Source organism: Periplaneta americana, chromosome 8 (assembly GCF_040183065.1).
Source record: "Periplaneta americana isolate PAMFEO1 chromosome 8, P.americana_PAMFEO1_priV1, whole genome shotgun sequence".
NCBI classification, from domain to species: Eukaryota; Metazoa; Arthropoda; class Insecta; order Blattodea; family Blattidae; genus Periplaneta; species Periplaneta americana.
The window spans coordinates 17,680,617-17,708,053 of record NC_091124.1 but is presented as its reverse complement, the minus strand read 5'-3'; the positions used below and the strand labels follow the sequence as shown (position 1 = coordinate 17,708,053).

Sequence of the window (27,437 nt, the reverse complement as noted above, 5' to 3'; positions counted from 1 at the left end):
TATGTACACAGAAATAAGGTGATATTTGGTTTTCTGGGTTGCACACAAAAGGCGTTACCAGCGAATAGGGATTATAAAGAATGGACACTGAGCGAATTTTCCTGTGCTTTGTTTCTCTGTGCGCCGGCGTTTAGTTTCACTTTCAAGCGCTAGAGGTTAGTGTAATCGAGCATATGCTAAGATAATAATTAATTAAACTGTCAATAGATGATAGCCTTATTCACCTAATACATAGTTTCTTAACAGATAGAACTTTTCAAGTCAAAATGGATGACAATTATCAATAATCAAGAATATCAAAGCCGGAGTTCCACAGGGTTCCGTCTTAGCACCGCATTTATATTCAGTTTATGTACACGATATTCCATTGATTGCTGAATGCAATATGGAATTATACGCAGATGACATCACCTACTTCGCCAGTGACATTTCAATCAACATTGCACAACGTACTATGCAAAAACAACTCAAAATATTGGAAATGTGGCTAAGAAACTGGAGAATAAAAGTCAATATAAGTAAAACTCAAGCCATCATTTTTACCAGAAGAAAGCCAAAAATACCAGATCACCTCAATCTCTTCTCCGAAGATATCTACTATAAACAATCTGTAAAATACCTCGGCGTCACACTTGATAAACAACTTCGATTTCATCACCATGTTGAAGCAGTTCGTAACAAAGCATTAGCCAGATTCATTCATCTATATCCATTGTTGAAGTCACCTTACATCAGACTTCTCTTGAAAAAAATCCTTTACACTTCTGTTATAAGATCTCAAATGACCTATTGCTGCGAAATCTGGAGCAATGCAAAATTCCAAATTATCAGACGTCTTCATACTATACAGAGAAAAGTATCCCTAACTATCACTGGTGCAGACTATAGAACCACCAATAAACAACTACAAGACATGCTTGAAATAGAATCATTCTACGACATTATACAGAAATTTACAGAAAACTTTCATAAGGACTTGCTGTACCACCCCAATCCTCTGATAAGAGCCCTGGCAACAAGAGTATAAAGTAACAACTACCGTCAAAATCGGTCACCTCAATTAAAAATATAAATGTTCCTGCTTGTTAACCATCTCTGTTAAAGTAAAAGCCTTTTAAGGCTGACACTTATGTACCATACATGTTCCTGTAATAAAAAAAAAGAGATAATAATTGGGTATAGAGTTGAGACACAGGATCCAAACATCGCTTACCTTATTGCATAATCCAGTAACGCTTTGCTTCAAATAAATTCAAGTTAACAGCTTTTCCTTATTTCTCAGTGACAAACTAGTTGTAATAATATTTTTTTATATTTCAGATATAATAAAGTTTATTATAAAATAATATAATACATTATAAAATTACGTATCAAATTCGTTTAATATCTGTATATAATATAATATAGGTATATGGTTTTAGTTCTCGTAAGAGTTTTGTTTTTCCATTTTCAGCGCTATCAAATCATTACATATTTTAATTGTTGTTGGGGTCAACGTCTCAACTCTCATTATAAAGAAACTCTAGAGTCTAAACATTACAGTTAATGACGGATTTAATATTTTATGGATCCAATTTATTTTGAGTACATATTGTACCTAGATGTATTAATTATGTGTGTTATATTTCTGCTGTCCACGCCTGTGGAGTAACGGTTAGCACGTCTAGCTGCGAAACCAGGTGGCCCGGGTTCGATTCCCGGTCGGGACAAGTTACCTGGTTGAGGTTTTTTTTCCGTGGGTTTTCCCTCAACCCAATATGAGCAAATGCTGGGTAACTTACGGTGTTGGTCCCCGGACTCATTTCACCGGCATTATCACCTTCATATCACTCAGACGCTAAATAACCAAAGCTGTTGATAAAGCGTCGTAAAATAACCTACTATATTTCTGCTATGTCGACTGATAGCTGGTGTGATGTCAGCGCCAACTCTAGGGAGAAAGCAGAATCTCACGCTCTAGCTGACTTGTAACAAAACTAACATAATTCAATTTAAATCCTGTCCAAATTCAACGTCGCAAATTTCTAGCGCAATAATTAACAATAGATCCCTATTAGAAACAACAACCAAATTTCTTGGCTTAAAAATCGATAATGTGCTAAATTGGAAAAATCATATTAAAGAAATTACCCCCAAATTAAATTCAGCTTGTTTTGCTACTAGATCTATGCAAAACAAAACCTTAAAAACAATATACTTTGCATACTTCCACTCGGTAATGAGTTTTGGAATAATATTCTGGGGAAATTCCACAGATAGTAACAATATATTTCTGTTACAAAAAAAAGAGTAATTAGAATAATAGTAGGTGCGAAATCTAGGGAGTCGTGTAGGACTATTTTCAAAAAACTACAAATAATGCCCATGGCTTGCCAGTATATCTTTTCATTAATAGTCTTCCTCGTATGTAATCGTGAAAACTTTGTAACTAATTCAACAGTTCATAGCATAAATACACGTCAAAAAATGACTTTCATACTCCATCGGCAAGTCTATCGTGCTATCAAAAAGGAGTGCGTTATATGGCAGTACAAATTTTTAATAGCCTCCCTTACTTACAAATGGCTTTTAAGGAACCCGAAGGTTCATTGCCGCCCTCACATAAGCCCGCCATCGGTCCCTATCCTGTGCAAGATTAAGCCAGTCTCTATCATCATACCCCACCTCCCTCAAATCCATTTTAATATTATCCTCCCATCTACGTCTCGGCCTCCCTAAAGGTCTTTTCCCCTCCGGTCTCCCAACTAACACTCTATATGCATTTCTGGATTCGCCCATACGTGCTACATGCCCTGCCCATCTCAAACGTCTGGATTTCAAGTTCCTAATTATGTCAGGTGAAGAATACAATGCGTGCAGTTCTGTGTTGTGTAACTTTCTCCATTCTCCTGTAACTTCATCCCGCTTAGCCCCAAATATTTTCCTAAGCACCTTATTCTCAAACACCCTTAACCTATGTTCCTCTCTCAGAGTGAGAGTCCAAGTTTCACAGCCATATAGAAGAACCAGTAATATAACTGTTTTATAAATTCTAACTTTCAGATTTTTGGACAGCAGACTGGATGATAAGAGCTTCTCAACCGAATAATAACACGCATTTCCCATATTTATTCTGCGTTTAATTTCCTCCCGAGTGTCATTTACATTTGTTACTGTTGCTCCAAGATATTTGAATTTTTCCACCTCTTCGAAGGATAAATCTCCAATATTTATATTTACATTTCGTACAATATTCCCGTCACGAGACATAATCATATACTTTGTCTTTTCGGGATTTACTTCCAAACCGATCGCTTTACTTGCTTCAAGTAAAATTTCCGTGTTTTCCCTAACCGTTTGTGTATTTTCTCCTAACATATTCACGTCATCTGCATAGACAAGAAGCTGATGTAGCCCGTTCAATTCCAAACCCTGCCTGTTATCCTGAACTTTCCTAATGGCATATTCTAAAGCGAAGTTAAAAAGTAAAGGTGATAGTGCATCTCCCTGCTTTAGCCCGCAGTGAATTGGAAAAGCATCAGATAGAAACTGACCTATACGGACTCTGCTGTATGTTTCACTGAGACACATTTTAATTAATCGAACTAGTTTCTTGGGAATACCAAATTCAATAAGAATATCATATAATACTTCCCTCTTAACCGAGTCATATGCCTTTTTGAAATCTATGAATAACTGATGTACTGTACCCTTATACTCCCATTTTTTCTCCATTATCTGCCGAATACAAAAAATCTGATCAATAGTCGATCTATTACGCCGAAAACCGCACTGATGATCCCCAATAATTTCATCTACGTACGGAGTTAATCTCCTCAAAAGAATATTGGACAAAATTTTGTACGACGTCAACAAAAGTGATATTCCTCGAAAGTTACTACAGTTGGTTTTGTCCCCCTTTTTAAAAATAGGTACAATTATGGACTCCTTCCATTGTTCTGGTACAATTTCCTTTTCCCAAATAGCAAGTACAAGTTTATAAATTTCGCTATATAATGAACTTCCACCCTCTTGTATTAATTCTGCTGGAATTTGATCGATACCTGGAGACTTGTACTTTTTCAGATTTTCTATCGCAATTTCGACTTCTGAAATCGTGGGTTCGGGTATAAATGGCTCAGCAGTTTGTATTTCAATATCGTCCCGATCATTTCTATTTGGCCTATGTATATTTAGTAGTTGCGCAAAATAGTTTTTCCATCTGTTTAGGATTGATGAAGAGTCTGCAAGCAAGTCACCATTCTCATCCTTGATGACGTTTACCCTTGACTGATATCCGTTCTTAAATTCCTTTATACCCTTATATAAATCTCGAATGTTTTTATTCTTACTATTTGTTTCTACCTCATTCAGTTTTTCCTTCAAGTAACCTCTCTTTTTATTCCTAAGTGTACGACTTGCTTCCCGTCTTTCATTGAAATAATTATCTCTATTCTCCTCACCTGGATCCTGTAAGAATTTCAATTTTGCCTGTTTCCTTCTTTCTACTACCATGCAACAATCTTCATCAAACCACGGTTTCTTTTTCTTAGTTTCATAATAACCTATGCTCTGCTCAGCTGCAATTTTGATACTAACTCTGATATTTTCCCACACGCTATTAACATCTAATTCTTTCTCAACTTCGTCGGAACTTTCTAAAGTGGCAAACCTATTCGAAATTTCGACCTGATAATTTTGCTTAGCTTCCTCGTCCTTTAATTTCAAAATATTGAATTTAGTAATATTAACTTGTTGCTCTACTCGCTTGGCTACTGATAATCTTTCTCTTAATTCTTCAATCACCAAATAATGGTCAGAATTACAGTCTGCACCTCTGAAAGTTCGAATATCTACTATACTAGTATGTCTCCGTTTATCTATCAAGATGTGATCTATTTGGTTGTGTGTCAATCCATCTGGAGAAGTCCAAGTATATTTATGTATATCCTTATGGGGGAATGTTGTACTTTTGACAATTAAATTTTTCGATGTGGCAAAGTTGACTAATCTAACTCCATTGTCACTACTAATTGCGTGTAGGCTCTCTTTTCCAATAGTTGGTCTAAAAATATCCTCCCGTCCTACTTTAGCGTTGAAATCCCCCAATAAAATTTTCATATGATATCTAGGGAACTGATCAAAAGTATGTTCCAATTCCTCATAGAAGCTATCCTTTATATAGTCGTCTTTCTCTTCTGTTGGGGCGTGAGCATTTATAACTATGATGTCGCACCATCTACCCTTAAGTACTAAATATGATAACCTGTCACTGATAAATTCGACCTTTTTTACTGCTGATTTTATTCTTTTATGTACAAAGAATCCTGTTCCTAATTGGTGATTATTGTTTCCTTCCCCATAATACAACAAGTAATCTCCTATTTGTGATATGCCATTCCCATCTAACCTAACCTCTTGTACTCCCACAAAGTCTATTCTATATCTAGCTAGTTCTTTTGCTACTAATGTTACCCCTCCTGTTCTATAAAGACTAGTTACGTTCCAAGTGCCAAATCTCAAAACCTTATTCCTTTGCTGTGGTCGTGCCAGAGAATCAGTCCTATTCCGAGCCTCCCTATCGATATAAAAAATGAAACTCAAAACATAAAATTATTTAGGGCCAAATTAAAGAAGTACCTAATTTCTCACGCCTTCTATTCTGTAGGTGAATTCATGACATTCAATAACACTTCATGAAATTGATACTAAAACTTTGTGTTGTACTAGTAGACTATATTGTAAATCTCGTCTGTATATATTTCATCTAGACTGTGACTATAAATTAAGATTTTATAATAGTATTAAGTTTTTTGACTTGTTCCATATTCTAGCTGTAAGCATGTATGAATACCATAGAATGTTAATAAATACAATACAATACAATAGGTCATTGAAACCAGTCCGGCTACATCAAAGGTACCGACGCGAAGTGTCCATTCTTTATAATCCCTATTCGCTGGCGTTACTTTCAGTTCCATGAACAAAACACTGACATACTCAGTATCTACGAATAAATTCATTTGTACTCAAAAATTCGATATTCTGAATTGCAAAATACTGTGATTTACCGGCAAGCATACTCGAAATCAAATATAACAGCATTATTCTTGAATTTATACCATAATAAGTAAACCGAAATGAACCGTATTTAGCAGTATGAGTCGTGAATGGTTTGTTTATAGCAATAATATTCAGTAGTTAACCTCATTACTGTTAATGAACACGATTTTTGAAAGTCTACAAGCATTTATTACCTCAATAGCAGAGTTGGCGTCATATTTATGTTTTCTTGTAATATTATGCAATGCAATTACCGTTATTATCAGCTGAATTTATACATAAATTAGCGTCTTAAAATATTTTAACTCTTATGAACGATGTAAATGGAATCGTGAATTTGTTTCGACGCGGTAGTATGCAAATAAACACGGAACGAAAAATTTAACTTCTGAAAATGGGAGAAAAGGAAATTAAAAGGTAAGCTACGGCGGAAAAACGTAGGAAGTGGGCAAGATAACAAGCAAATACACGCGGGAGGAAATGAAAGAAGATGACACCGAAAAGGAAATAAAAAGGGGAGAGAAAAAAAAAGGAGGAAAGGAAGCGAGATAAGAGAAATACTGGTGGTGGAATGGCGGCACCTAACGATTGTTTGCTTGGCTTACAGACGGCTGGACAACTGACGATCTAGTATTCCTGTGGAAGGATGGAGACCCAGTACAGGTGGTTAAGAATCTCCACCTGCCCAGATTCACGCTAGAGAAGTTTCTTACCGATTACTGCAACAGCAAGACTAACACAGGTTTGTGTCTCGCCCACGTTGAATAGTTAAAAGGGTCGTTAAATAAAATACAGGGTGATCCGTTTTGGTAGACCTTGTATATTATCTTAATGTGTTTAACGTCATTTTACTTTTATGTTTCCAAGAAACATTGGCTCTTTCGGTAGTGAACTATTATTATTATTATTATTATTATTATTATTATTATTATTATTATTATTATTATTATTATTATTATTGTTAGATCCAAGCTTGAATATGCATCTGTTGTATGACACTCCAGTACTTCCACTGACTCGGCTAAATTGGAGGATATTTAAAAAAAATTATTTCCTTTTGTTATAGATGTTTACCTAATTCCGATTATAAATATGAGATTAATTGCAAATATTTTAATTGCTGTAGTTTGTTCAGCAGACGTCAAGATCTTGATTATTTATTTTTTTGTAAAGTCATTAAGGGTGATATTGATTGTGAATCATTCATAAGCAATATCAGTCTTTGTATTCATGCAAAGGGTTTAAGATTTCATAAACATTTTTACAATGGAAATTGTAAATCTCTCTCTCCGATCTGTATATATATAAAATATGCTAATTTGCATGGATTGAACTTGGATCCATTTAATGTGTAGTATATACTTTTTGAGTTTTATGTTAGTTATTAATTTATGCCTTTTGTTTAGTTATGTATTATAATATTATCATCTTGTATATATTTGTAATACTATTTATATGATTCAATTCTTCATTCATATGATTCCATTATTTCATTTGCAATTATCATTATATTTAATTGCCATAATTTTAATAATTCCATTGTATGTACTTTTATTGTAATTTATATCATTGCTAATGTGTTTGTTATTTTTTGTGCTGAACTGTAATTGGCCACTGGCTGTTGTACAGCACATTATAGTACATTATGCAACGAGCCTGTAATGGTAGTAATTAAGACGCGAGTATGTTTATGAAACGAGCGCAAGCGAGTTTCATAATTTTCATACGAGCGTCTTAATTACCATTATAGGCAAGTTTCATACGACTTTTTATGCTCGATCATATTTCTAACTTGAAATTATTCATAAGTATTCATGTTATTCTTATCTGACTGAGGAAAGGAACTAACCTTGTGGAATACCTTGTAAATTGTGAGATGTGCGCAGACGCGAAAGTATTGCTACAATGGTATTTTCTGATTGGTGGAACACCTGAACTTTAATGAATAAGTGTACTTTAATGAGGTCCATTAAAGGGCTGCTACCAGGTGTATAATTACTACATTTCGGCATGGTCGAGCATAAAATATATTAAAGGTTTTATTAATTTGTCCTACAGAATAATATCTGTAATATCGACCAGAAACCAAGGACCCGGGTTCGATCCACGGCGCCGAAGCGAATTTTTCTCCTCAAATATTACTTGTCATTCTTTCAGCTGCAGTGCATATTTCTGTACAGATTACTGTGCACTTAAGTGCGGAATCCCGGCCAAAGCAAGTCACTCAGCTGAGTGCGCCCCTTGTATAATGGCAGTTTACTTGGACATAAAATGTCAACGTATATGCCTAGCTTGGAGTCAGGCCACAAAGGAAAACACTGATGGAGGGGAGTTCGATCCGGTGCTGTGGATTGAATTCGGCGTAGCTCAGTGGTCAGAGCGCTTGGTACGTAGAACCAAGGACCCGGGTTCGATCCCTGGCGCCGGAGCGAATTTTTCTCCTCAAATATTAATTACATTAAATATAAATAAGTGAATAAATAAATAAATAAATTTATTATTATTAATTGGAATATTTTGTTCCTTCGCAGGAGAGTACAGCTGTCTGAAAGTGGACCTGCTCTTCAAACGAGAATTCAGCTACTACCTCATCCAGATCTACATCCCCTGCTGTATGCTGGTCATTGTGTCGTGGGTCTCCTTCTGGCTCGATCAGAATGCCATTCCCGCACGAGTGTCCCTAGGAGTGACCACACTCCTCACCATGGCGACCCAAACCTCTGGGATCAACGCCTCACTCCCACCTGTATCCTACACAAAGGCCATCGATGTTTGGACCGGCGTCTGCCTCACGTTTGTTTTCGGGGCGCTGCTAGAGTTCGCGCTAGTCAACTACGCGTCCAGGTCCGATATGCACCGCGAGAACATGAAGAAGCAGAGGCGCCAGTGCGAGCTGGAACACGCGGCGTCTCTGGAAGCGGCCGCGGACCTTCTTGAAGACGGTGCGACCACCTTCGCCATGGTGAGACGACGCACTCCAGCAATCATGACATTCTGTTTGGCTTGCTGTGTGTACTAACGTATCAGACGTAGAGTTCGCGTCGTTGCTGCTTCTTCTTCAGCTTCCTCTTCGAGGTGGCGGTGTATCTTCTCCCTCTCTCTGTATCCAGCTTCTCGTCTCTTTGCACTTGCAGTCTCCACACTTGTAGACAGAATTTGTTGCTGTAGGAATTGAATAGAGTTGGGTGAATTTGTCCTTGTAGACCAGTGATGTTCAACTTGGATTCCCGTCCTTGAGATTACGGCGTGAACCTACCTTTACTCGGCGCGCAGAATACTTACTGGTATTTGGTTGTGTGTTCGAATGTGTCGGAACATGCATCAACTATAGTCCCGTTGCTCTAATTTCCGGCAGCCAATCGCGTTGCAGGTCGGCTACATTTAAACGTGTGCGTCTTGTGATTCGCTGATTCATTCCTTAAGGCTCGATAAATACTTAATATAATCGCCCGCCATTTTAGCTCTTTCGTTGGCGTTCGCGTAAAGCACACGAAGACTTTATTTGCCGCTCAATTATTTGCTGAATTACATTGCGTTTGATTTATTATCATAGGAGGTACGACATGATAATGTTTAACGGTGTGGCAAATAGATTCCTCGTATGGTAGCTCGGCAATGTAAGAACGAAAATGGCGAACGATACTACCTACCTAGACTTTATAGAGCCTTCACTTTGTAAGACGTAAGCAAAGAGGCGGAGTCACGCCGGGAATAACAGCGTCGGGACTATAGTATAATTGTACCATTATACTGCTCTGCCCAAATTTCAAGGTCAAATGTAGTTTTAAAAAAGGAATGCGAAAGTGATTTTTTGTTACAGAATGAGGAGATAATGTGTGATGATTTTTATACAGTAAAATATATTTTACGAGGTGCATAATTAATTGACAATTATTTAGTAAATAATATACACAGTGGGCCAAAAAAAGAAACACAATTTAAATAATATAATAATCCGTGGCGCTACAGCCCGTGAAGGGTCTAGACCGACCAGCCGGCTGCTGGCCTCACGCCCACATGTCGAAGCAGAGGTAGACGATCATCCAACCAGAATGGAGGTATCGTGTGGTTAGCAGGATGATCCCCCCCAGCCGTTATAGCTGGCATTCGCAACCGGATTTCGCTACCTATCGTAGCTCCCCAAGTGCATCACGATGCTGGGTGGGCACCAGTGCTATATACTGGCCGAAATTTCATGAGAAAATTTCTTCCCCCATGAGGACTCGAACCAGCGCGCATTCCGTAACGCGAGTCCTAGGCAGGATGCCTTAGACCGCGACGCCACGGCGCGGGACACACAATTTAAATAGTTAAGCTTATATTTCAGTAGCTAATGTTTTCACATGAAAGTTTATTTCACAGGCAAATTTCACAGTCCTTGTAGACCGGAAAAGTACTGTAATATTTAATTTTTTACCATTTATTAAACATTATTTTTTTAATTTTTTGTAAGGCAGTGCAAAATCTATCGTTTATGCCGAAATAAGCATTATGGTCTTACGAGTTCAGCAGGCCAAGCCGTTTGTTGTACTATCGTCATTTGTTTTCTTCCGTTTTGAGTTCTCATTTTGTGTGTCGCTTAAAGAACGAAGACAAGATTTTCATCAAACATTTGCACCAATATGAAAATTTATCTGCCCGTCAAATTGTAAGGAAGTACGCTCTTCGAAAATGGTCTGTTTCAAGTGTACAACGATTGATTAGCAAGATACGGACATAATATCCCTCGTGAGAGATTATTGCGTGAAATATTGCATTTCTCAGATTATCTTATGGTTTCTGCTGGAGTTTCAAACGAGATCTTAATCCTATGGACTATTTGGTATAGACATAACCACAAAAATCAGTTTACTACAAAACAAGAATTCGTAATATTGAACATTTAAGACAACGCCGCCATGAATGTTGGGATCGGCTTGTTCAAAGACCGATATCCAGTGCTATTGGACAATGAAGAAGATGCCTACAAATGGTTGTGTGGGCAAATGGCGGTTACATAGAGCACATTTTTAATTTTGATTATTTCAAAGATCATTAATTATTACTATTAATTTTACCAACATTCAGTTTCTGCAGTTTGAAATAATGTCTTCAAAAACCACATTTTTCCACAATTGTGTATTGACCTCCATAAGATTTTAATTGAGCCTCAAAAAACGTAGTAAAAACTCCTGCTCATCTTTAAAGTCTACTCTTTCCAACAGTGCATTCATTATAAACTAATGTTATATATTTCCGAAAATAGAGTATTTCTAATTTTGTGCTATTATTTTGGCCACTGTGTATTTTTATTTATTCTTTATTTTTCGTCTGGTGATCGATTTATTTATTTTTGGAAACTTTTTCTTCTGTAACTATAAAATGAGGGTTCCATAAGCGACCTCGGAATCCTACTGAAATCTATGAGCACCTTAATCATCTCAGATGCAAGTTCAATGGAAATATCAAAACATAACTGATGTTTTTTTAGCTGTAACGGCATTCCTAGACTCTTTAGATTTATGCAAATCTCAGCTTCTATTAAAAAAGTTTCAGTATTTTGAATATTAAAATCGTTAAATAATATAGTTAGCACTCACAAGTAAACAATATTGTAAACTTTTAGAAAGAATTAAATCAGAGCTTATTACCCATCCATTTGAATACTTTCAGAGTATTGAGATAGTCGTTTTTTTTTTTTTTTAATATTTACAATCCCCATGTCGATCGATGTTGGAAGTGCTAAATTAAATTTACAGCAAGAGCTAATAAAAGTGCGGAAAGATACAATTTAAAAAAGCAGAGATTTACGCGGAGAGCATATTTGTAGAGCATTTGAAAAATCACATTATCCTAATCTTCGGACATTTTTCTAAAAAATTAATGGCAATGCTTATTTTTCCCAGGTTTGCGAACAACACAAAAAAATGAGGCTTAAGTCAAATGAAGGTTGCGTTTATCTGACAAAAAGTTAGGAGCGTTACTAACAAGGAGAGGACACGCTCTATATATCACCGAATTAAATCAGATTTTGTGACATGAAAGTACAAGACACACTGTTTAAAGTCATACCTGGTATGGGTGGCCAATGACCCCTCGTTTTGGAAATATTGGCTATTGTTTGTGACATACTTCCGTTAGGTGCCTAATAGGGATGCATTAGACTATGTAAGGGCGTAGCTCATGTGGTTGGATGCTGAGTTTGTCATCCAGGCAACCCAAGTTTGAATCCTAATGCCTTCTCATTTTTTAAAGCTTGATATTATTATTATTATTATTATTATTATTATTATTATTATTATTATTATTATTATTATTATTATTATAATTCACTTTCAGTTGTCAGCTCCTATATTCAAAGCCATTTTGAAATAAGCGTAGTATGCATGAAAATTGATAAACGAACGAGAAGTGTTTGTGAATGTGAAGGATGTCTGTTTCGCAGCAGAAGTGCGGAAAAATGTGTGTGACTGTGGACAACGTTCTTTCATTTGCTGTGCATGGCGCAGGAAATATGTATGTTTTGTGTGTTTTTATGACATCATAATGAATCGGGTACAAATGAAATGGAATAGCTGCTACAGAAATAGAACAGACACCAGACACATCTTACTTTCCTAGGTGAGCAGTATTTCATTGTTTATCCTTTACAATACAATGTTAGTTAATTAGTAATTTGTTTAAAACATGATGAAGCATTCAATACAGTGAGAAATATGATATAGGTATGTAAATAGATAATTGTGATCACAATATTGATCATTATTAAAAGAAAAAAGTATAGAACCAGTTAAGATTCGAACTCAGGTTGCCTGGATAACAACTCAGCATCCAACCATATGGGCTACGCTGTTACACAGGCTAATGCTTCCCTATTGAGCACCTAACGGAAGTATGTCACAAACAATAGCCAATATTTCCAAAACGAGGGGTCATTGGCCACCCATACCAGGTATGACTTTAAACAGTACCTCTTGTACTTTCATCTCACACAATCTTATTCCATTCGGTGATATACAGAGCGTGTCCTCTCCTTGTAAGTATTGCTGTTGCAAACTTTGAGCTAGATTTCAATCAGACTGTAGCAAATCGGAAAGGAAACTGAATACAAAATGAGTGAACACGTCATTTCTTAGGGAATTCCGCCACTGAAACAAAGAAAGGCTGTTATAAAATGAACACACACAGATACTGTAGGCACTCCGCTCGCTGCGTTGACAGTAGTCTGCATAGCATGGTTTCAAGGACGTGAATCCAATGTGAGCATCACTGTTGTAGACAGAATTTTCTGCAGTTGAAGTTGAATAGATATGGAAAAAGTTGTTGATCACCGGTTTCGGTTCAGGACGAGAGTTGCGAAATAACAGTTTGACTAATAAACTTGGCTCGGAAGCTTTTATACAGGGTGTCTCAGGAAGAATGTAAAATGCTTCAGAATACTGTAGTTTAGATGGATTTACATCGATTTAACCTGATATACCTATGTACGAAATGTAACGGTTGGGAAGTTATTAATGGGGGAACTTTTAAATTGAGAGAGGCGTTATAGATGTATTTCTACGTTTTAGAACTTTGTGATATGTAGAGCCCATGTTTAGGCATTTCTAACAGTTAAAATAGGCAGGCAAAAAAGGCAATAAAAACTTAAAAAGAGGCACAATTATCTTTGAAAAAGGCATTATAAATTTTAAAAAGGTTTAATATATTTTAGCAATAAATTTAAATTACAGTAGAACTTGGTTATAACGACCTCGTTTTGTGCGACACCTCGCCTATAACGTCAAATATTCTGTGGTCCCAACTAATTCCCCATAAGACATATGCTTTCCTACCTTGCTTAATACGACAAACGTATATGCGTCTACCTCGCATATAACGTCATTTTCAACCTCAGTTTGGAATAAGATTTTCTAAGAACCAAAGTATTTTAAGAAATACTTTGTTGAAATCTGACCCTGACAAATTCTTTACAGTCCCCTTCTGTCATAGACCTCTGGGATGCAGGCGGAGTCCCCACCCCATTGTAACCTGCCCGAATTCATGCGGTATTAGATCAGTTTCGACAGGACGTTTTCACTAAGTGCACGCATTTTAATGCAGTATGACCACTAAAAAAAGTGAGTGACGCTTCAGAAGTCATTAGAATTATGAACATGTCCTATGAAGCTAGGGAAGGGAGCAGTGAAATTGCAACTGAAATTATGAACATAGAACTTAATTTAGCCCTAGAAATTGTGTATTGGGCAAGTAGAAGACAACAAGTAAAATGACTGATTATTTCACTTCTAAGTAAAGTAGTTTGGTGAGTACTGAACAAACTGTTTTAATACAGAATACTGTATTTATAATTGTAGGCCTAGGTGTATTTTATTATGTTCATTGTAGGCTTAAAAGTCAGTACATAAATCTAAAATAAGTCTAATTAAGTTTGTTATTTTTAATTTTCCACCTCACTAGATTGATAATGTGAATCTCGGTTACTACGACACTCGTTTATAACAACATAATTTTTAAGGTCCCTTGGATGTCGTTATAACCAAGTTCTACTGTATATCAACATAACTCACATATTTACTTCGTAGTTGACACATATTGACTTATAAAATACTTTTTTTTTTCGTGATTAACTGTCTTTTCACAAACCTTACATAACAAAACTGTTCCATCGGTTGGAAACACTTTGAAGTTTACTTTTCAATGGTTTACTGAATTTAGGCATTCTAGCTAACCGATCTTATACCTTCCGTCACCCGACAATAACTGACTATTCCTCACTCAAATTTCTTTCTCCTACAATAATAAACACGTGTAGAACAAAATTGTAACAGTAAAGTTTGAAAATATGAAAGCAAACAATTGAAAATGCTACGTGACAACTTATATGAGAACGAGCTTGATATTAAAAATTATAAAACTGACTGTTGGTACCGTGAAGACATGGCAATATTATATTTTGTAACTGTGGATTGTCGATCATTATTCATATTACACCAATAGTATTAAAGGACGATTATTAGCGGATTAAGCACCGAAATAAATTGCTTTTATTTATTATTGTTAGTAAAGTTAGTCATTGTTTAAAATATTTAATTTTCATACACATTACATTACAATTAATTAGAGAATTGAAATAAGAAATAATGCTTTAAAATGACAAAAAAAAGGTATTTATTAGTAAGAAACGCCTTAGGAAGGCAAAATAGGCAAAACAAAAGTTGACTATCATTTTGATTTAATCCAAATCACATTTATATCTATGCAAAAATGATTTTCTTCCATCCAGTAAAAAGGCATTTTGCCAAACATCCTGGCTCTAGTAATATGATACATTATTGTATTTCATAATTAATTACAAACTCCATCAGTAAGAAAATAAAATAATCACAGAAGACGAATTACTAAGGTTGCTCTTCTTATGGATTACATGAATTGTAAATTCCTATCAGGTACTGCTACCGGTACCGGTTTTTTTCCGACCACAATGAAACACTTGGTAGCTTGCCAGGTTCAGATAACATCCGGTAAACATGGGTACCAGCTAGATGGAACCCTTCGATTGGGAAAATGTCTATATTTCTCAACAGAACCCATTGCATTGCCTTCACAAAATCCATAAACAAAAAACATGTCTGCATATTCACTGTGCGAATACACGAATTAAATGTCAAGTGAACGTATATTCAGTTGTATGTGTTGCGCAGGCGTTGCAGTGCTCAGATACTGCCGTGTGCAAAGAATCTGGAACAACACGTCAAGTATAGTGTGGAACAGCAAAACGTTCCAGTATTTCTCCCCTTTATTTCTCTCCATCCGTCGGACATAGATAATCAGGTTAAGTTGAAGTAGATTAACCCAAACTGTATTATCCTGAAGTATTTAACATTCCTCCTGAGGCATCCTGTATATACTGTATTTACTCGTGTAATGGACGCACTTTTTTATTCCATAATTTTTTAGTTAAAAATCCAAGTTGCGTATTATACGCGAGAAAATTTTACGGGAAAAGTCATAACTACCTGACATCCCAAGTGATAATCACAGCTGGTTTCGACATCGGACATTGCAGTAATATTGAAAATGATCGATTTTACGACTTCGAGAGCATCGATATATCGAACGCTTACGTGCAGTGAATAAGAAAACGTCGCACAATATAAACTAAAACTAAATACTAGGTAATAAAGCAAAAATTAGGTAGGTCTATACTTGGTGAAGGTAATACTACCACTATTCTTACGTAATTCACTATCAGTACTGGTTTCAAAATCACTGTCATCCTCTACAGCAGCATCCTTTCCACCATTCTCTACTGCACAATCACTTTGATCGTCTTGATATTGTATACTACCACAGGCAGCAATTGAAAATGTAATGCGTACATTATGCTGGGATTTTTTTCTACGTATTACTGACAAAAATTGGTGTTCGTTCATAATGCGATGGCGTCTGTTAGAATAATACATAATGTGAATGAACAACGCCGCAATATTTTCACTGAGTATGCATACGCAACTCGGAATCAAAATTAATATTTGCTGACAGTTCGACAGAAAGCATCTTGAAAGTTACTTCAAAGGTCTTTACTTAAAAATATTAGTTTGAAGCACTTTAAAACGTACTTAAAAATTACATTGTCAAATTTTGAAACTAAAATTGACTTTTGTCCGTTTCTGAAACAAACAAAGTTGCAAGTGTCTATTTTTGAAACTCATAACCCAAAATCAGGATAATGATGAGAAAATCCTATGGAAGTAATGATTTATTCTAAAACTAGTATTTAACTGGAGTATTTAGAAAAATTAAATTTAGAATGTTATTTCTATTCAATTCTTATAATAATATCACTTTCAGTTTTTAGTTCTTATTTTCTTGCAATTCATTTAAGGAGTCTTCAAACAATCATATTTATTATGATTGTCTACATTTTTATCAGAAATCTGGTACTGTGCCACTGAAGAAAGTGTTTTTCCTTCCACTCACTTCTGAAGTTTTTCTGTGGCTTCACTTTGACCCCTATTTTAGTTGGTGAAGGTTTCATTTCCAATCGCCTTTGTTTATCACGTTTCTTTTGTTTAGGATTAAATTTACTAATCATTTTTCTACTCAGTTCAGGCGTACTTTCCAAAGTATTACTCTCCACATTGAACTCCAGGTGCTGAAAAATCTTTATATTAAAATAAAATTAGAAAATTCAGGGGTTTTCCTTCCGCTCACTTCCGAAGAGTTTATTTAATAATTTCTGAACATCTGCAAGTTTCTTTGGGTTTACTTTTACCCCTATTTTAATTGGTTTCACTTACATTCATTTTTCTTTAACACGTTTCCTTTGCTCAGGGTTAAATTTACGTTTTCGAGTCAGTGAAGACATACTCTCAAACGTATTGTGTTCCATATTGTACTCAAGCTGCCCAAAAATCATTTTATTTTAATAAATTTTCGATATAAAAGTGAACGTAATCATTAAAACATGCAAACTCGTCAGAATGTAAACATTAACTGGTCGCCATAACAGTTTTAAGCCATTTTCAGCAATATGATTTCCTGAAATGGTCATTTCCGCATTTGAAATAAACTATGTATTGAGGTGTCCGATTGTAATGAAAGTAGCAACATGATAATTTGTATAAACAAAAGCCGCCCTAAATAAGGGTTCGATAGTTCGGCCTACTAATCAATTCATAAAGAATAATAAGTAAACAAAACAATTTTGTGACACTTGGAAATAAAAAAAAAACGGTAAGATAAGAAAACGTAGGAAATCATTCACAATAAAAATTTTGTTGGGTACAAATGATTACTAATTATAGCTAAGGATGATTTTAACACGTGAGATCCTATGGCATCAATCGTTGCATCAGAAATTTTGTATTGTTTAAGTTGATTTAAAGTTTCACGTGGGATCGTGCCACGGGCACCGAACATGAGCCCAAAAACTGTCCAATGTGTGATGTGGTATTGTGCTCCAAGATGCTGACAACAAGGCTCATATATGACTTGTTTTTCACGACACACCTCTTGTGGCCGTTGCTCATGTATCTCGAAACGGATTGTGGGATCAAGAATGACACCCTTATCCTTCTGCCGATCAATTATGATGATATCAGCACGTCTAGTAGAGCCATCAGAAGAGACGCAACCAACCTCCTCATAAACCTCATAGGAAGCATTCTGACGGATTGAAGCTGCGATGAGAGAACGAACCGTATTATATCTGTTGATTCGGAGCAATTCTCCATGATGGCAGAAACCCAAGACGTGAGGAAGAGTTTCTTACTTTAACGTTCACAAAAGCATGTAAATTGCCGTTTCTGAAATAAATGGACCACAGATGATTTGGAAAGAGCGAAAAATAGCTTTCTCTAAGAACCGATCCTTAACTAAATTTAGATAAAAATAGTGAATATCCGTCTATGGTATCAGGCTCCTCAATTGTCGATTTAAAAATTAAATTGTTATATGTGTAGCCTACTTATAAATTGGTCCCTATTTCGAGCATCTCATTTGCATAAGACCTTCTTCCGAAGAACTTTCTATAAAAACTCTTCCGAACAATTTAGGAAGAAATTAATTTCTGAAGCCACTCTGATAGGACTGGATCATGTTTCGAGAACACTTTCCGGTTTGTTTGTGTTGTCGGGGACTCTCGAGTGTTTCCACTGTTCACTGGTTTCTGTGTTTTGAGTGCCACTTAATGTGTTACCACGGCTTGAGTGATGAAAGCACTTCTATATGTAATTGCATCTGTGGCGTATCCAAACAATAAAGTGCTGTTTCAACAAGAGAGGCGTGTAAAGGCTTTTAACTTTGGTCTACAGCTACCGTCTCCTTTCTTTTATAAAGGACTGCCTTTCCAAGAACAATTGCATGTTGTTACATATTAGTAGGACCGTATGTTTTGGTAATAGCGATACGTGCGAAATTTTCCACAATACATTTTCTTTATTACCGTATGTTACCCTTTTAAATACTACCTGAAATACTTTTACCATATTTATTATCGCCGCGGTCTCATGCTCAACATCCGACAGGTCTTTGAGCGGCCTCGTGCGTAGCATTCGCCAGGTCTTTGAAATTTACTTGTATTATTATTTTCAATTTCTTATGTCGCCGCTCCAATCACTCGCCTCAATTTCAATGTTGCAACCAATAAGCTGCTTCCATTATAAAATGACATCTACTTGTCTAATCCAAGTGGACTAAAACCGAAGTTGCAATGTCTTGTACCGAGGACGAACATTAATCTATGTGATTAAAAATTATTTTCGAAGAGTTATTATTAAGAGTTAGAATGTCAACGTACTCGTATATGAAATAATAATAATAATAATAATAATAATAATAATAATAATAATAATAATAATAATCCGTGGCGCTACAGCCCACGAAGGACCAAGCCCGACCAGCCGGTTGCTGGCCTCACGGCCACATGCCGAAGCAGAGGTGGACGATCATCCAACCAGAATGGAGGTATCGTGTGGTTAGCACGATGAGCCTCCCCAGCCATTATATCTGGTTTGCGTAACCGGATTTCGCTACCTATCGTAGCTCCCCAAGTGCATCACGATGCTGGGTGGGCACCGGTCCCATACACTGGCCGAAATTTCATGAGAAAATTTATTCCCCCGTGAGGATTGGAACCAGCTCGCATTCCGTAACGCGAGTCCTAGTCAGGATGTCTTAGACCGCGAATCCACGGCGCGGTACAATAATAATAATAATAATAATAATAGGCTAATAATAATAATAATAATAATAATAATAATAATAATAATCCGTGGCGCTACAGCCCACGAAGGACCAAGCCCGACCAGCCGGTTGCTGGCCTCACGGCCACATTCCGAAGCAGAGGTGGACGATCATCCAACCAGAATGGAGGTATCGTGTGGTTAGCACGATGAGCCTCCGCAGCCATTATATCTGGTTTGCGTAACCGGATTTCGCTACCTATCGTAGCTCCCCAAGTGCATCACGATGCTGGATGGGCACCGGTCCCATACACTGGCCGAAATTTCATGAGAAAATTTATTCCCCCGTCAGGATTGGAACCAGCGCGCATTCCGTAACGCGAGTCCTAGTCAGGATGCCTTAGACCACGACTCCACGGCGCGGTACAATAATAATAATAATAATAATAATAATAATAATAATAATAGCCATTTAATAATATAACAAACTAGTGCTTATTCTTATCGAGGAAGTAGACGTGACAACGTGACGCTTAGAGTGAAACCTACAGAGCAACAATCGGTCGGCAAAATTATGTTTTAAAAGCATGCCGCACGTTATTGTATGATGCCGACATGTTAAGCATGAGGCCGCGGCGATAATAAGCAAAAAAAAAAACTCGCGAAGTAACGCAAAATTTAAATCATTGTTGCTGGGTTGTAAGAAAACAGACCTATAAATAATGTATTCCTGCATTAGTTAGCGGACCTTTAAAGTTAGTGCATTGTCGGGTTGCAGAAGAGGAATTTAACGGGCCACTACTGTTGTCACGCCAGGAGAAGGCGGCTGAAGTACATAGACGGGGCGGAGGGGAAACAGTCGCGCATGCGCACCGCGCTGTTCACTGCAATATTCCTGTTTAACAAACATCTACTGCACGTGTCTATGAATCTTTGCGACTTTGTGAAAATAATAGTGGGGTTTTTACTGTAGTGTTTTATTAGTTTCAACAAGACAATTGTTTTCAGTATACCACAATTCTTGTATTGATTTAGTTATCCTTTGCTTTTCGTGTTAATAGTGTTGGTAATAATATAGTTAATAGAATTTATGTTATTATATACTGTTATTTAGGTTTATAGCAGTTTTTTGTTTATTGTAAATATGTCGACAAAGAGGAAACAAGGATTGACAATCTATAGCGAAGAAAGGAATATTATTAGAAGTGCAAAATATTTCTTTGATGAAGAAAAAGAACAACAGTGCCTTTGCATTCCTCTTACGAAACCTACAGCAAAGGTAGAAAAGTACTCTAATCTATCCACAAGAACAATACAGCGTATAAGGAATGAAATGAAAGACTGCACAGAAGAAAGTGCGTTGTCGACACCTGAGGGAGAAAAAGAATGTAAACGTCCAGACTACCGAAACGCAAATGTAGATGACTTCGACGGGAGATTGACAAAAAAGATATAATTGAGAATTTTTATTTGGAAAAGAAAGAGGGCCACCGTCGTAGCTGAGGAGGTAGCGCGTTTGCCTGCTGATCTGCAGTTGTGCTCGGGAGTGAGTTCGATTCCCGTTTGCGCCGACTACCTGGTTGGGTTTTTTCCGAGGTTTTCCCAAGCGGTAGGTGAATGTCAGGTAATCTATGGCGAATCCTTGGTTTCATTTCGCCAAATACTATCTCGCCATCATCAATTCAATCGACACTGAAGAAGCTAGTAGTTATCACAATGTCGTTAAATAACAAGTAAAAAAATAGTACCAAGCTGCAACAAACGTCTACCCTTTTACAAGAGAAAATTGATTTGAAATGAAAGACAACATTAAGACGAATACTGAAGAAAAAGGATTTCAGGTGGAAGAAGTGTGCAGCAAAAAAAATTGAGGAAAACACTGTAAATTAGAATATGTGAAGATATCTACAGCAAATAAGAAAGCTTAGGAAAGTGGAAAAACCGATTTTGTATCTGGACGAAATGCGGATAGATAGGCCTACCAATTTAACGTTTCCCAAGTGCTGGCAGGATAAAAATGTTACGGGAGTTTTGACTACCGTAAATGTGTCCAGAACACTCATTGTTGTCCATCAGGATGGGGGCGGTGGGGCTAATGGCTTTGTTGAGAGATTCGAATTAATATACACGGCTGGAACATAAACAGACGATTATCGTGGACAGATCATACTCCAGAAATTTTGAAAAATGTGATAATGATAGTCATGGCGACAGCACCGAAGATGCGGAATCTTTTATGTCTGACTCCGTTCCCTTGTAGCCAAGTAAGTGGACTGACGTTTTCAGGTCTGAGTGTAGCGTGAAGTTCTCCCGTCCCGCCTATCTACTCCCCGCGCCAACTCGTAGCGCGAAGACAGCAGTTATTGGATCGTTAACCAAGCATCTTTGGATTTCACAAGTGACGCAATAAGACTTGAATGAGTAAAAAGTGAATATCGGCTACTAGACTGATGTAAGGCTTGCTTTTATTGTTGTCAAAATTTGCAATAAATATAGACTAATATGAACCAGAAAGGAATCAGGAACAGAAGTTTCAGTGAGAAAGATAAATGTGTCTATTTGTTGTTAGAAATAGCTCAAGAGTTCATTGATTTTATGAAAAATGAAAAGACAGACTACATAGCACATAACCTCGTCGTCAGATGATGAACTAGAGTAAAGAAATACGATAATAATAACTAAATAAATAATAACTTTGCTATTCCAAAATGAATGTATAAGTAGATAAATAAATAATCAATTTACCGTATATCGATGTCTAACTATAAACATGGTCAATTAATTTAACTACATTATTATTATTAATATTAACTATATTATTGTTGATCTCACAAAATTGGACATTTAACTAATATTTAGTCTTTGAGCAGAAAATCTTGCAAAGCAGAAACATATATAAGGAATTTGTCTGTTTTGAGAAAATAATTTCTAAAACAGTTCATTTTTATTTACCTGCAAATGTAGTCTACAGATACGAGGTATTACTTCTTAGCCATCGATATGGAATATTATTTTAATATCGTGTAAGTTATAGGCCTATTACACAAAATATCGCATGCCTGAATCTCATACGGGTAACATTACGATGAATAAAAATACAGGGACATCATTTTATTTTACTAACATTTATAATATTAACTTGGCTATACCTTTGATTTAACGGTTGAGAACAGGAAACGCCGTTTGCTATCCCCTTCCACGACTGGAGTTTGATGGCACTGCATAAAATACAAACAAATCACTTTACTAGGTATAGGAGGGAAGAAAAGTAGTTCATCCATTTACATAAACTGGGAAATATCTCGATTTTGAGTTTGATATTTTTCATTAGGTTTTTGTTTAATCAAGATACAGTACTGTGTTAACAATAAGTGTTTCTACTCACGAACGATAGCCGACCCGGGTGGCGCAAGCCGTAGAGGCACGCAATGACTCTACGGCTTGGTCCGAAGGGTTGTGGGTTCGAGTCCCGCCTCGGGCATGGGTGTTGTGTTAGTGTTAGTTAGTAAACAGAAACAGAAAACTGAAAACCTGAAAAACAGAAATATTTCGGAAAATGGCCTCTGGCCGGATGTAGAAATTTAAAAAAAAAAAAAAAAAAAAAAAACTGAGCTATCCAATCGGACGTATTCATTATGCAGTGAATATTATACTGTCTACAGCACATTAGCGTACAATATATTGAATGAAGTTAAATTGAAAATAAATCATAATATTGATATTTAAACATTTTTTTTTAAATGGTGGCCATTCATTTCGATACAGGCTTCAGTTCTTTTGCGCATATTATCGCACTATAGACTACTGTACCTAATTCCAAATACCAGTTTCATCCTTCGTACTAGTAACTCATGTTGAAATAATTCTGTACCTACTTTGTAAAAGAGTTCGTATCTTACGTACTGTAAATTCAATCTTCACATCTGCCCGATCCGAAAAGATAAAATTACTCAGACATGCTATCTACTGTCCGTCCAAGTGGTTTTGTCGCAGGGTCGTAGAAAGGGGGGAAATCACGTGACAATTACTTAACGAGACCCTTTTATTTAGTTATTTTAAACAGTTGTATAATATTACGTAGATGTCCAATTCCTAACAGAAATTAATGTTTTCATAAAAGCGCTAAGACAGCCCAGCTACTAGCCTTTACAAAGGGCGAGCAGAAGCGTGTGGGGGAAACCGGAAAGCGACGTAGGCAAACGGTCGACAGTACCTGTGCGAAAATATGATTCAATATTGAAAGCTCTTTCGTCATTGAAAAACGCGAACATATTTCTGGAACGTACTATACTCACTAACTCAGTACTGCTTACTATGACCGTAAGGCGACTTTAACTGCATACGCGGCCTTGGTGCTGTGTTGAGAACGGTTGGAAGTTTACTAGTGGATGGGGTGGGAGTGAAGTACATAAAAAAACTAAGGTACAATAAAAATTGAAGTAAAGATAAAATGATGTCCCTGTATATAAACTACTCGTCAATACACAAAATGTACGTAAGATGGCTGTCTAACGGAGGAATAAATATTATTATAGGAGAGAAATCAGATCTTTAAGTTAGAATCCTTTAACGGATCAATAACACTAAAGATGTTTCTTGCAAAGCGTCTTTCGAACTTATTGGTCCGTTAGCGGCTAACGAAGGAATAAATGCGTTCTTGCAACTCACCATGTGCGAAATATGCCCATAACCACGAAATATACCCCTTCTACCTAAAAAAAAATTACGAAGTATGCTCCAAAACTTTTTTCCCGTATTGTTGAAGATATATTTGTGATTTTTGTTTCAGTCAATTTGTCATTCGCTTGGTATTTATTTTCTCTATCGATATTGTGCTCAGTTACTTCTACATCTCTAGGGCTATCGGAAAAAGATCGATTTCTGTTGTCGACTACAGTATAATATGCACTAGAAGCTGTATTTTGATGCGTAGACGTTTTGGTGGGTAGGTAGAAGACCACAATGTTGAGTGAACGGAAATATACCCACTATGGAAATGTGAGTAGTATCGGCAGTTTTCTAAGAGAAGCACAATAAAACTTGAGTGATCCTTTGCAATGGAGTATAGATGTTTTCAGAGGATGTATAGCCCAATCAAATAGAATTATTGTGTTCGGTTTTCTCCACATTGATGTAGTTCATCGTCATGCCCACAAAGAGCACTTTTATGGATGCGATTCTTTCACGGATAGGTGGAAGGCCTATCGCAGTAGATGATCGGATGATACAGTAGCTGAGAAGTGATAGTCAAGTATTAATTGGGATTGGGAAAGATTCGGGTCGTTGCCTTTAAATTGGCACAATCCCAGCATTCACCTGGAGGAACATTAGCTTTATCATTAACATTTAGACCTATACTTATCATTGTTTCGATGGGTTTCGATTTTAGTGGTAAATTTACGAGAAACTTTAGAAAAATGTCGACTGGTAGTTTTCACAACTATTTCGCGAATATAATAGTAAATAATTCACAAAAAATGTTACCTTTATTATTATTAAATAAGATAATAAGATTTAATAGATGGTTCCGATTGGTTGAAATTCTTAGACTTCATTTATTTATAACGTACTGTAACTAATTTCGAGGGAAAAATTGTTCCGGAGCCGGGTATCGAACCCGGGACCTTTGGTTTAACGTACCAACGCTCTACCACTGAGCTACTCGGGAACTCTAACCGACACCGATCCAATTTTTCCCTCTATATCCACAGACCTCAAAGTGGGCTGACAACCGTCAAGCAACCAACTTCGAGTGCACACTGACTACGTGTGACTTAAATTGTGGTTTTCTGTTAACGAACAGTGACGTGTATTATGCAAATCAAGATTTCAGGTATAACTCCCTGTAACTGTTCGTTAACAGAAAACCACAATTTAAGTCACACGGAGTTAGTGTGCACTCGAAGTTGGTTGCTTGACGGTTGTCAGCCCACTTTGAGGTCTGTGGATATAGAGGGAAAAATTGGATCGGTGTCGGTTAGAGTTCCCGAGTAGCTCAGTGGTAGAGCGTTGGTACGTTAAACCAAAGGTCCCGGGTTCGATACCCGGCTCCGGAACAATTTTTCCCTCGAAATTATTCAAATCAACTTTACAGGGAGTTATACCTGAAATCTTGATTTGCGTACTGTAACTATTTATAACTCTGTAACAGCTACTTCAACTTCCAATTAATAATCATAAATTATTGATTGAAAATCTTGTTCTTTTTTCTCGCGTTATTTTTCTCTGTCATATACTTTCTTTTCAGTGATATATTCTTTGATGCTTTTCGTCCAGTATTGTAATGAATATTGAACGAACATTAAATATAGTCACTCAACATACGATCAACATGGCGAAAGTTCCTAGCTTTTGATTATAATTGAAGAAAATTTGAAAGGAGTGATACTCAAGCAAGGGTTGAGATGGAAAGATAAACGTCACTATCTTAATTTAAAATCTAATCTAATCTTTTTCTTAAAAAATGTTGAATATGAATTGTTCCTTATCATAATGTATATATTTAACTAAATTTAAACTGTTGACAATAAAAAACGAAAAGTTAACAAAATTTTCAAATTAAGTAATTAAAATTCATATTTACTCTGTGAAAGATAAACTATTTTAAATTTGAATTAATAGAGATTTAAATTATAAATACTAATATCATCTATACGTCAAATGTTTGCAAGTAATGTTATCTCTAACTTTTTTCTTCAGTACAAGATTCCTTGTGTCACATTTTCTGTGATAAAATGTCTTTGCTGTTTATTCTGAGAAGTAAGTCAACACATTTACTGCAACAGCGATAAATACAAAAAAGATGTCTAATATTCATAGGATTAATTAAAAACAAAATAAAAATGCTGGATATGTAATTTTCCCCTCTCGTTGGATGACTCTGACGTTCATGTTACAAAGTTGGTTAAAATTCAGACCTCCGTGTGAGGCACTAACAAAGCATGCCGCTTCTCAGTTCTCCTGATTCTGTTTTTATGAATTTCTTGCATGGTATTCGATTTTATGATTTGTTTGGATTTTGATCAAACATTTAGTAATTATGAGATTGTTACAAAGTCTGGATATTTCTGAAATCGTTGAAACTTTGTTAAAGGTAATGTGTGAAATAAATGAAAACATTATATCATTCACAAACAATACATTTCAATAAATTAATGAAAATTAATATACGCTTCTAATTTTTTCTTTAACAATTAAATTGAAATCTTCTTGAATTATGAAAAACTACAAAGCCCACAATTCAAAGAATTTGAAAACAAACTGAAGAAATTATTGAATAGCTTTGATTTGTTTGGTTGAAACAAACGTTGTCAAATTTAAATGAAACAATTAAAAATACGTGCCATAAAATTGTTGAAGCTTTGTTGAAAGTAATATGCAAAAATATTAAAACCTTGTATCCTTCATGAACAATAAAGTTCAATCTATCAATGAAAATTAACATGTGTTTCTCATTTTTTCTTTAACAATAAAATTGAAAGCCTTTTTAATTATGAGGACCTACAAGGTTCACAATTCAAAACATTTGAAAATAAACTGAATAAATTATTGAATAACTTTGATTTGTTTAGTTGAAACAAAGTTGTCATATTTAAATGAAACAATTAAAAATATGTGACGTAAAATCGTTGAAACTTTTTTAAAAGTAATATGCAAAAAAAATGAAAACATTATACCCTGCACAAACAATAAATTAATGAACATTAATATATGCTTCTCATTTATCTTTAA

The 27,437-nt window shown here is 36.0% G+C and overlaps 1 protein-coding gene across 5 annotated transcripts in view; it reads left to right on the top strand.

The window, feature by feature from the left end:
- Positions 1-27,437, top strand: part of GluClalpha (glycine receptor alpha 1) — a 475,474-nt gene that overhangs the window by 424,529 nt on the left and 23,508 nt on the right. For all 5 annotated transcript variants that reach the window (XM_069832489.1, XM_069832490.1, XM_069832491.1 and 2 more), the window contains 2 exons: positions 6,650-6,784; positions 8,574-9,004. In XM_069832489.1, the coding sequence (XP_069688590.1) occupies positions 6,650-6,784; positions 8,574-9,004 (566 nt within the window). The remainder of the gene's footprint in view (positions 1-6,649; positions 6,785-8,573; positions 9,005-27,437) is intronic.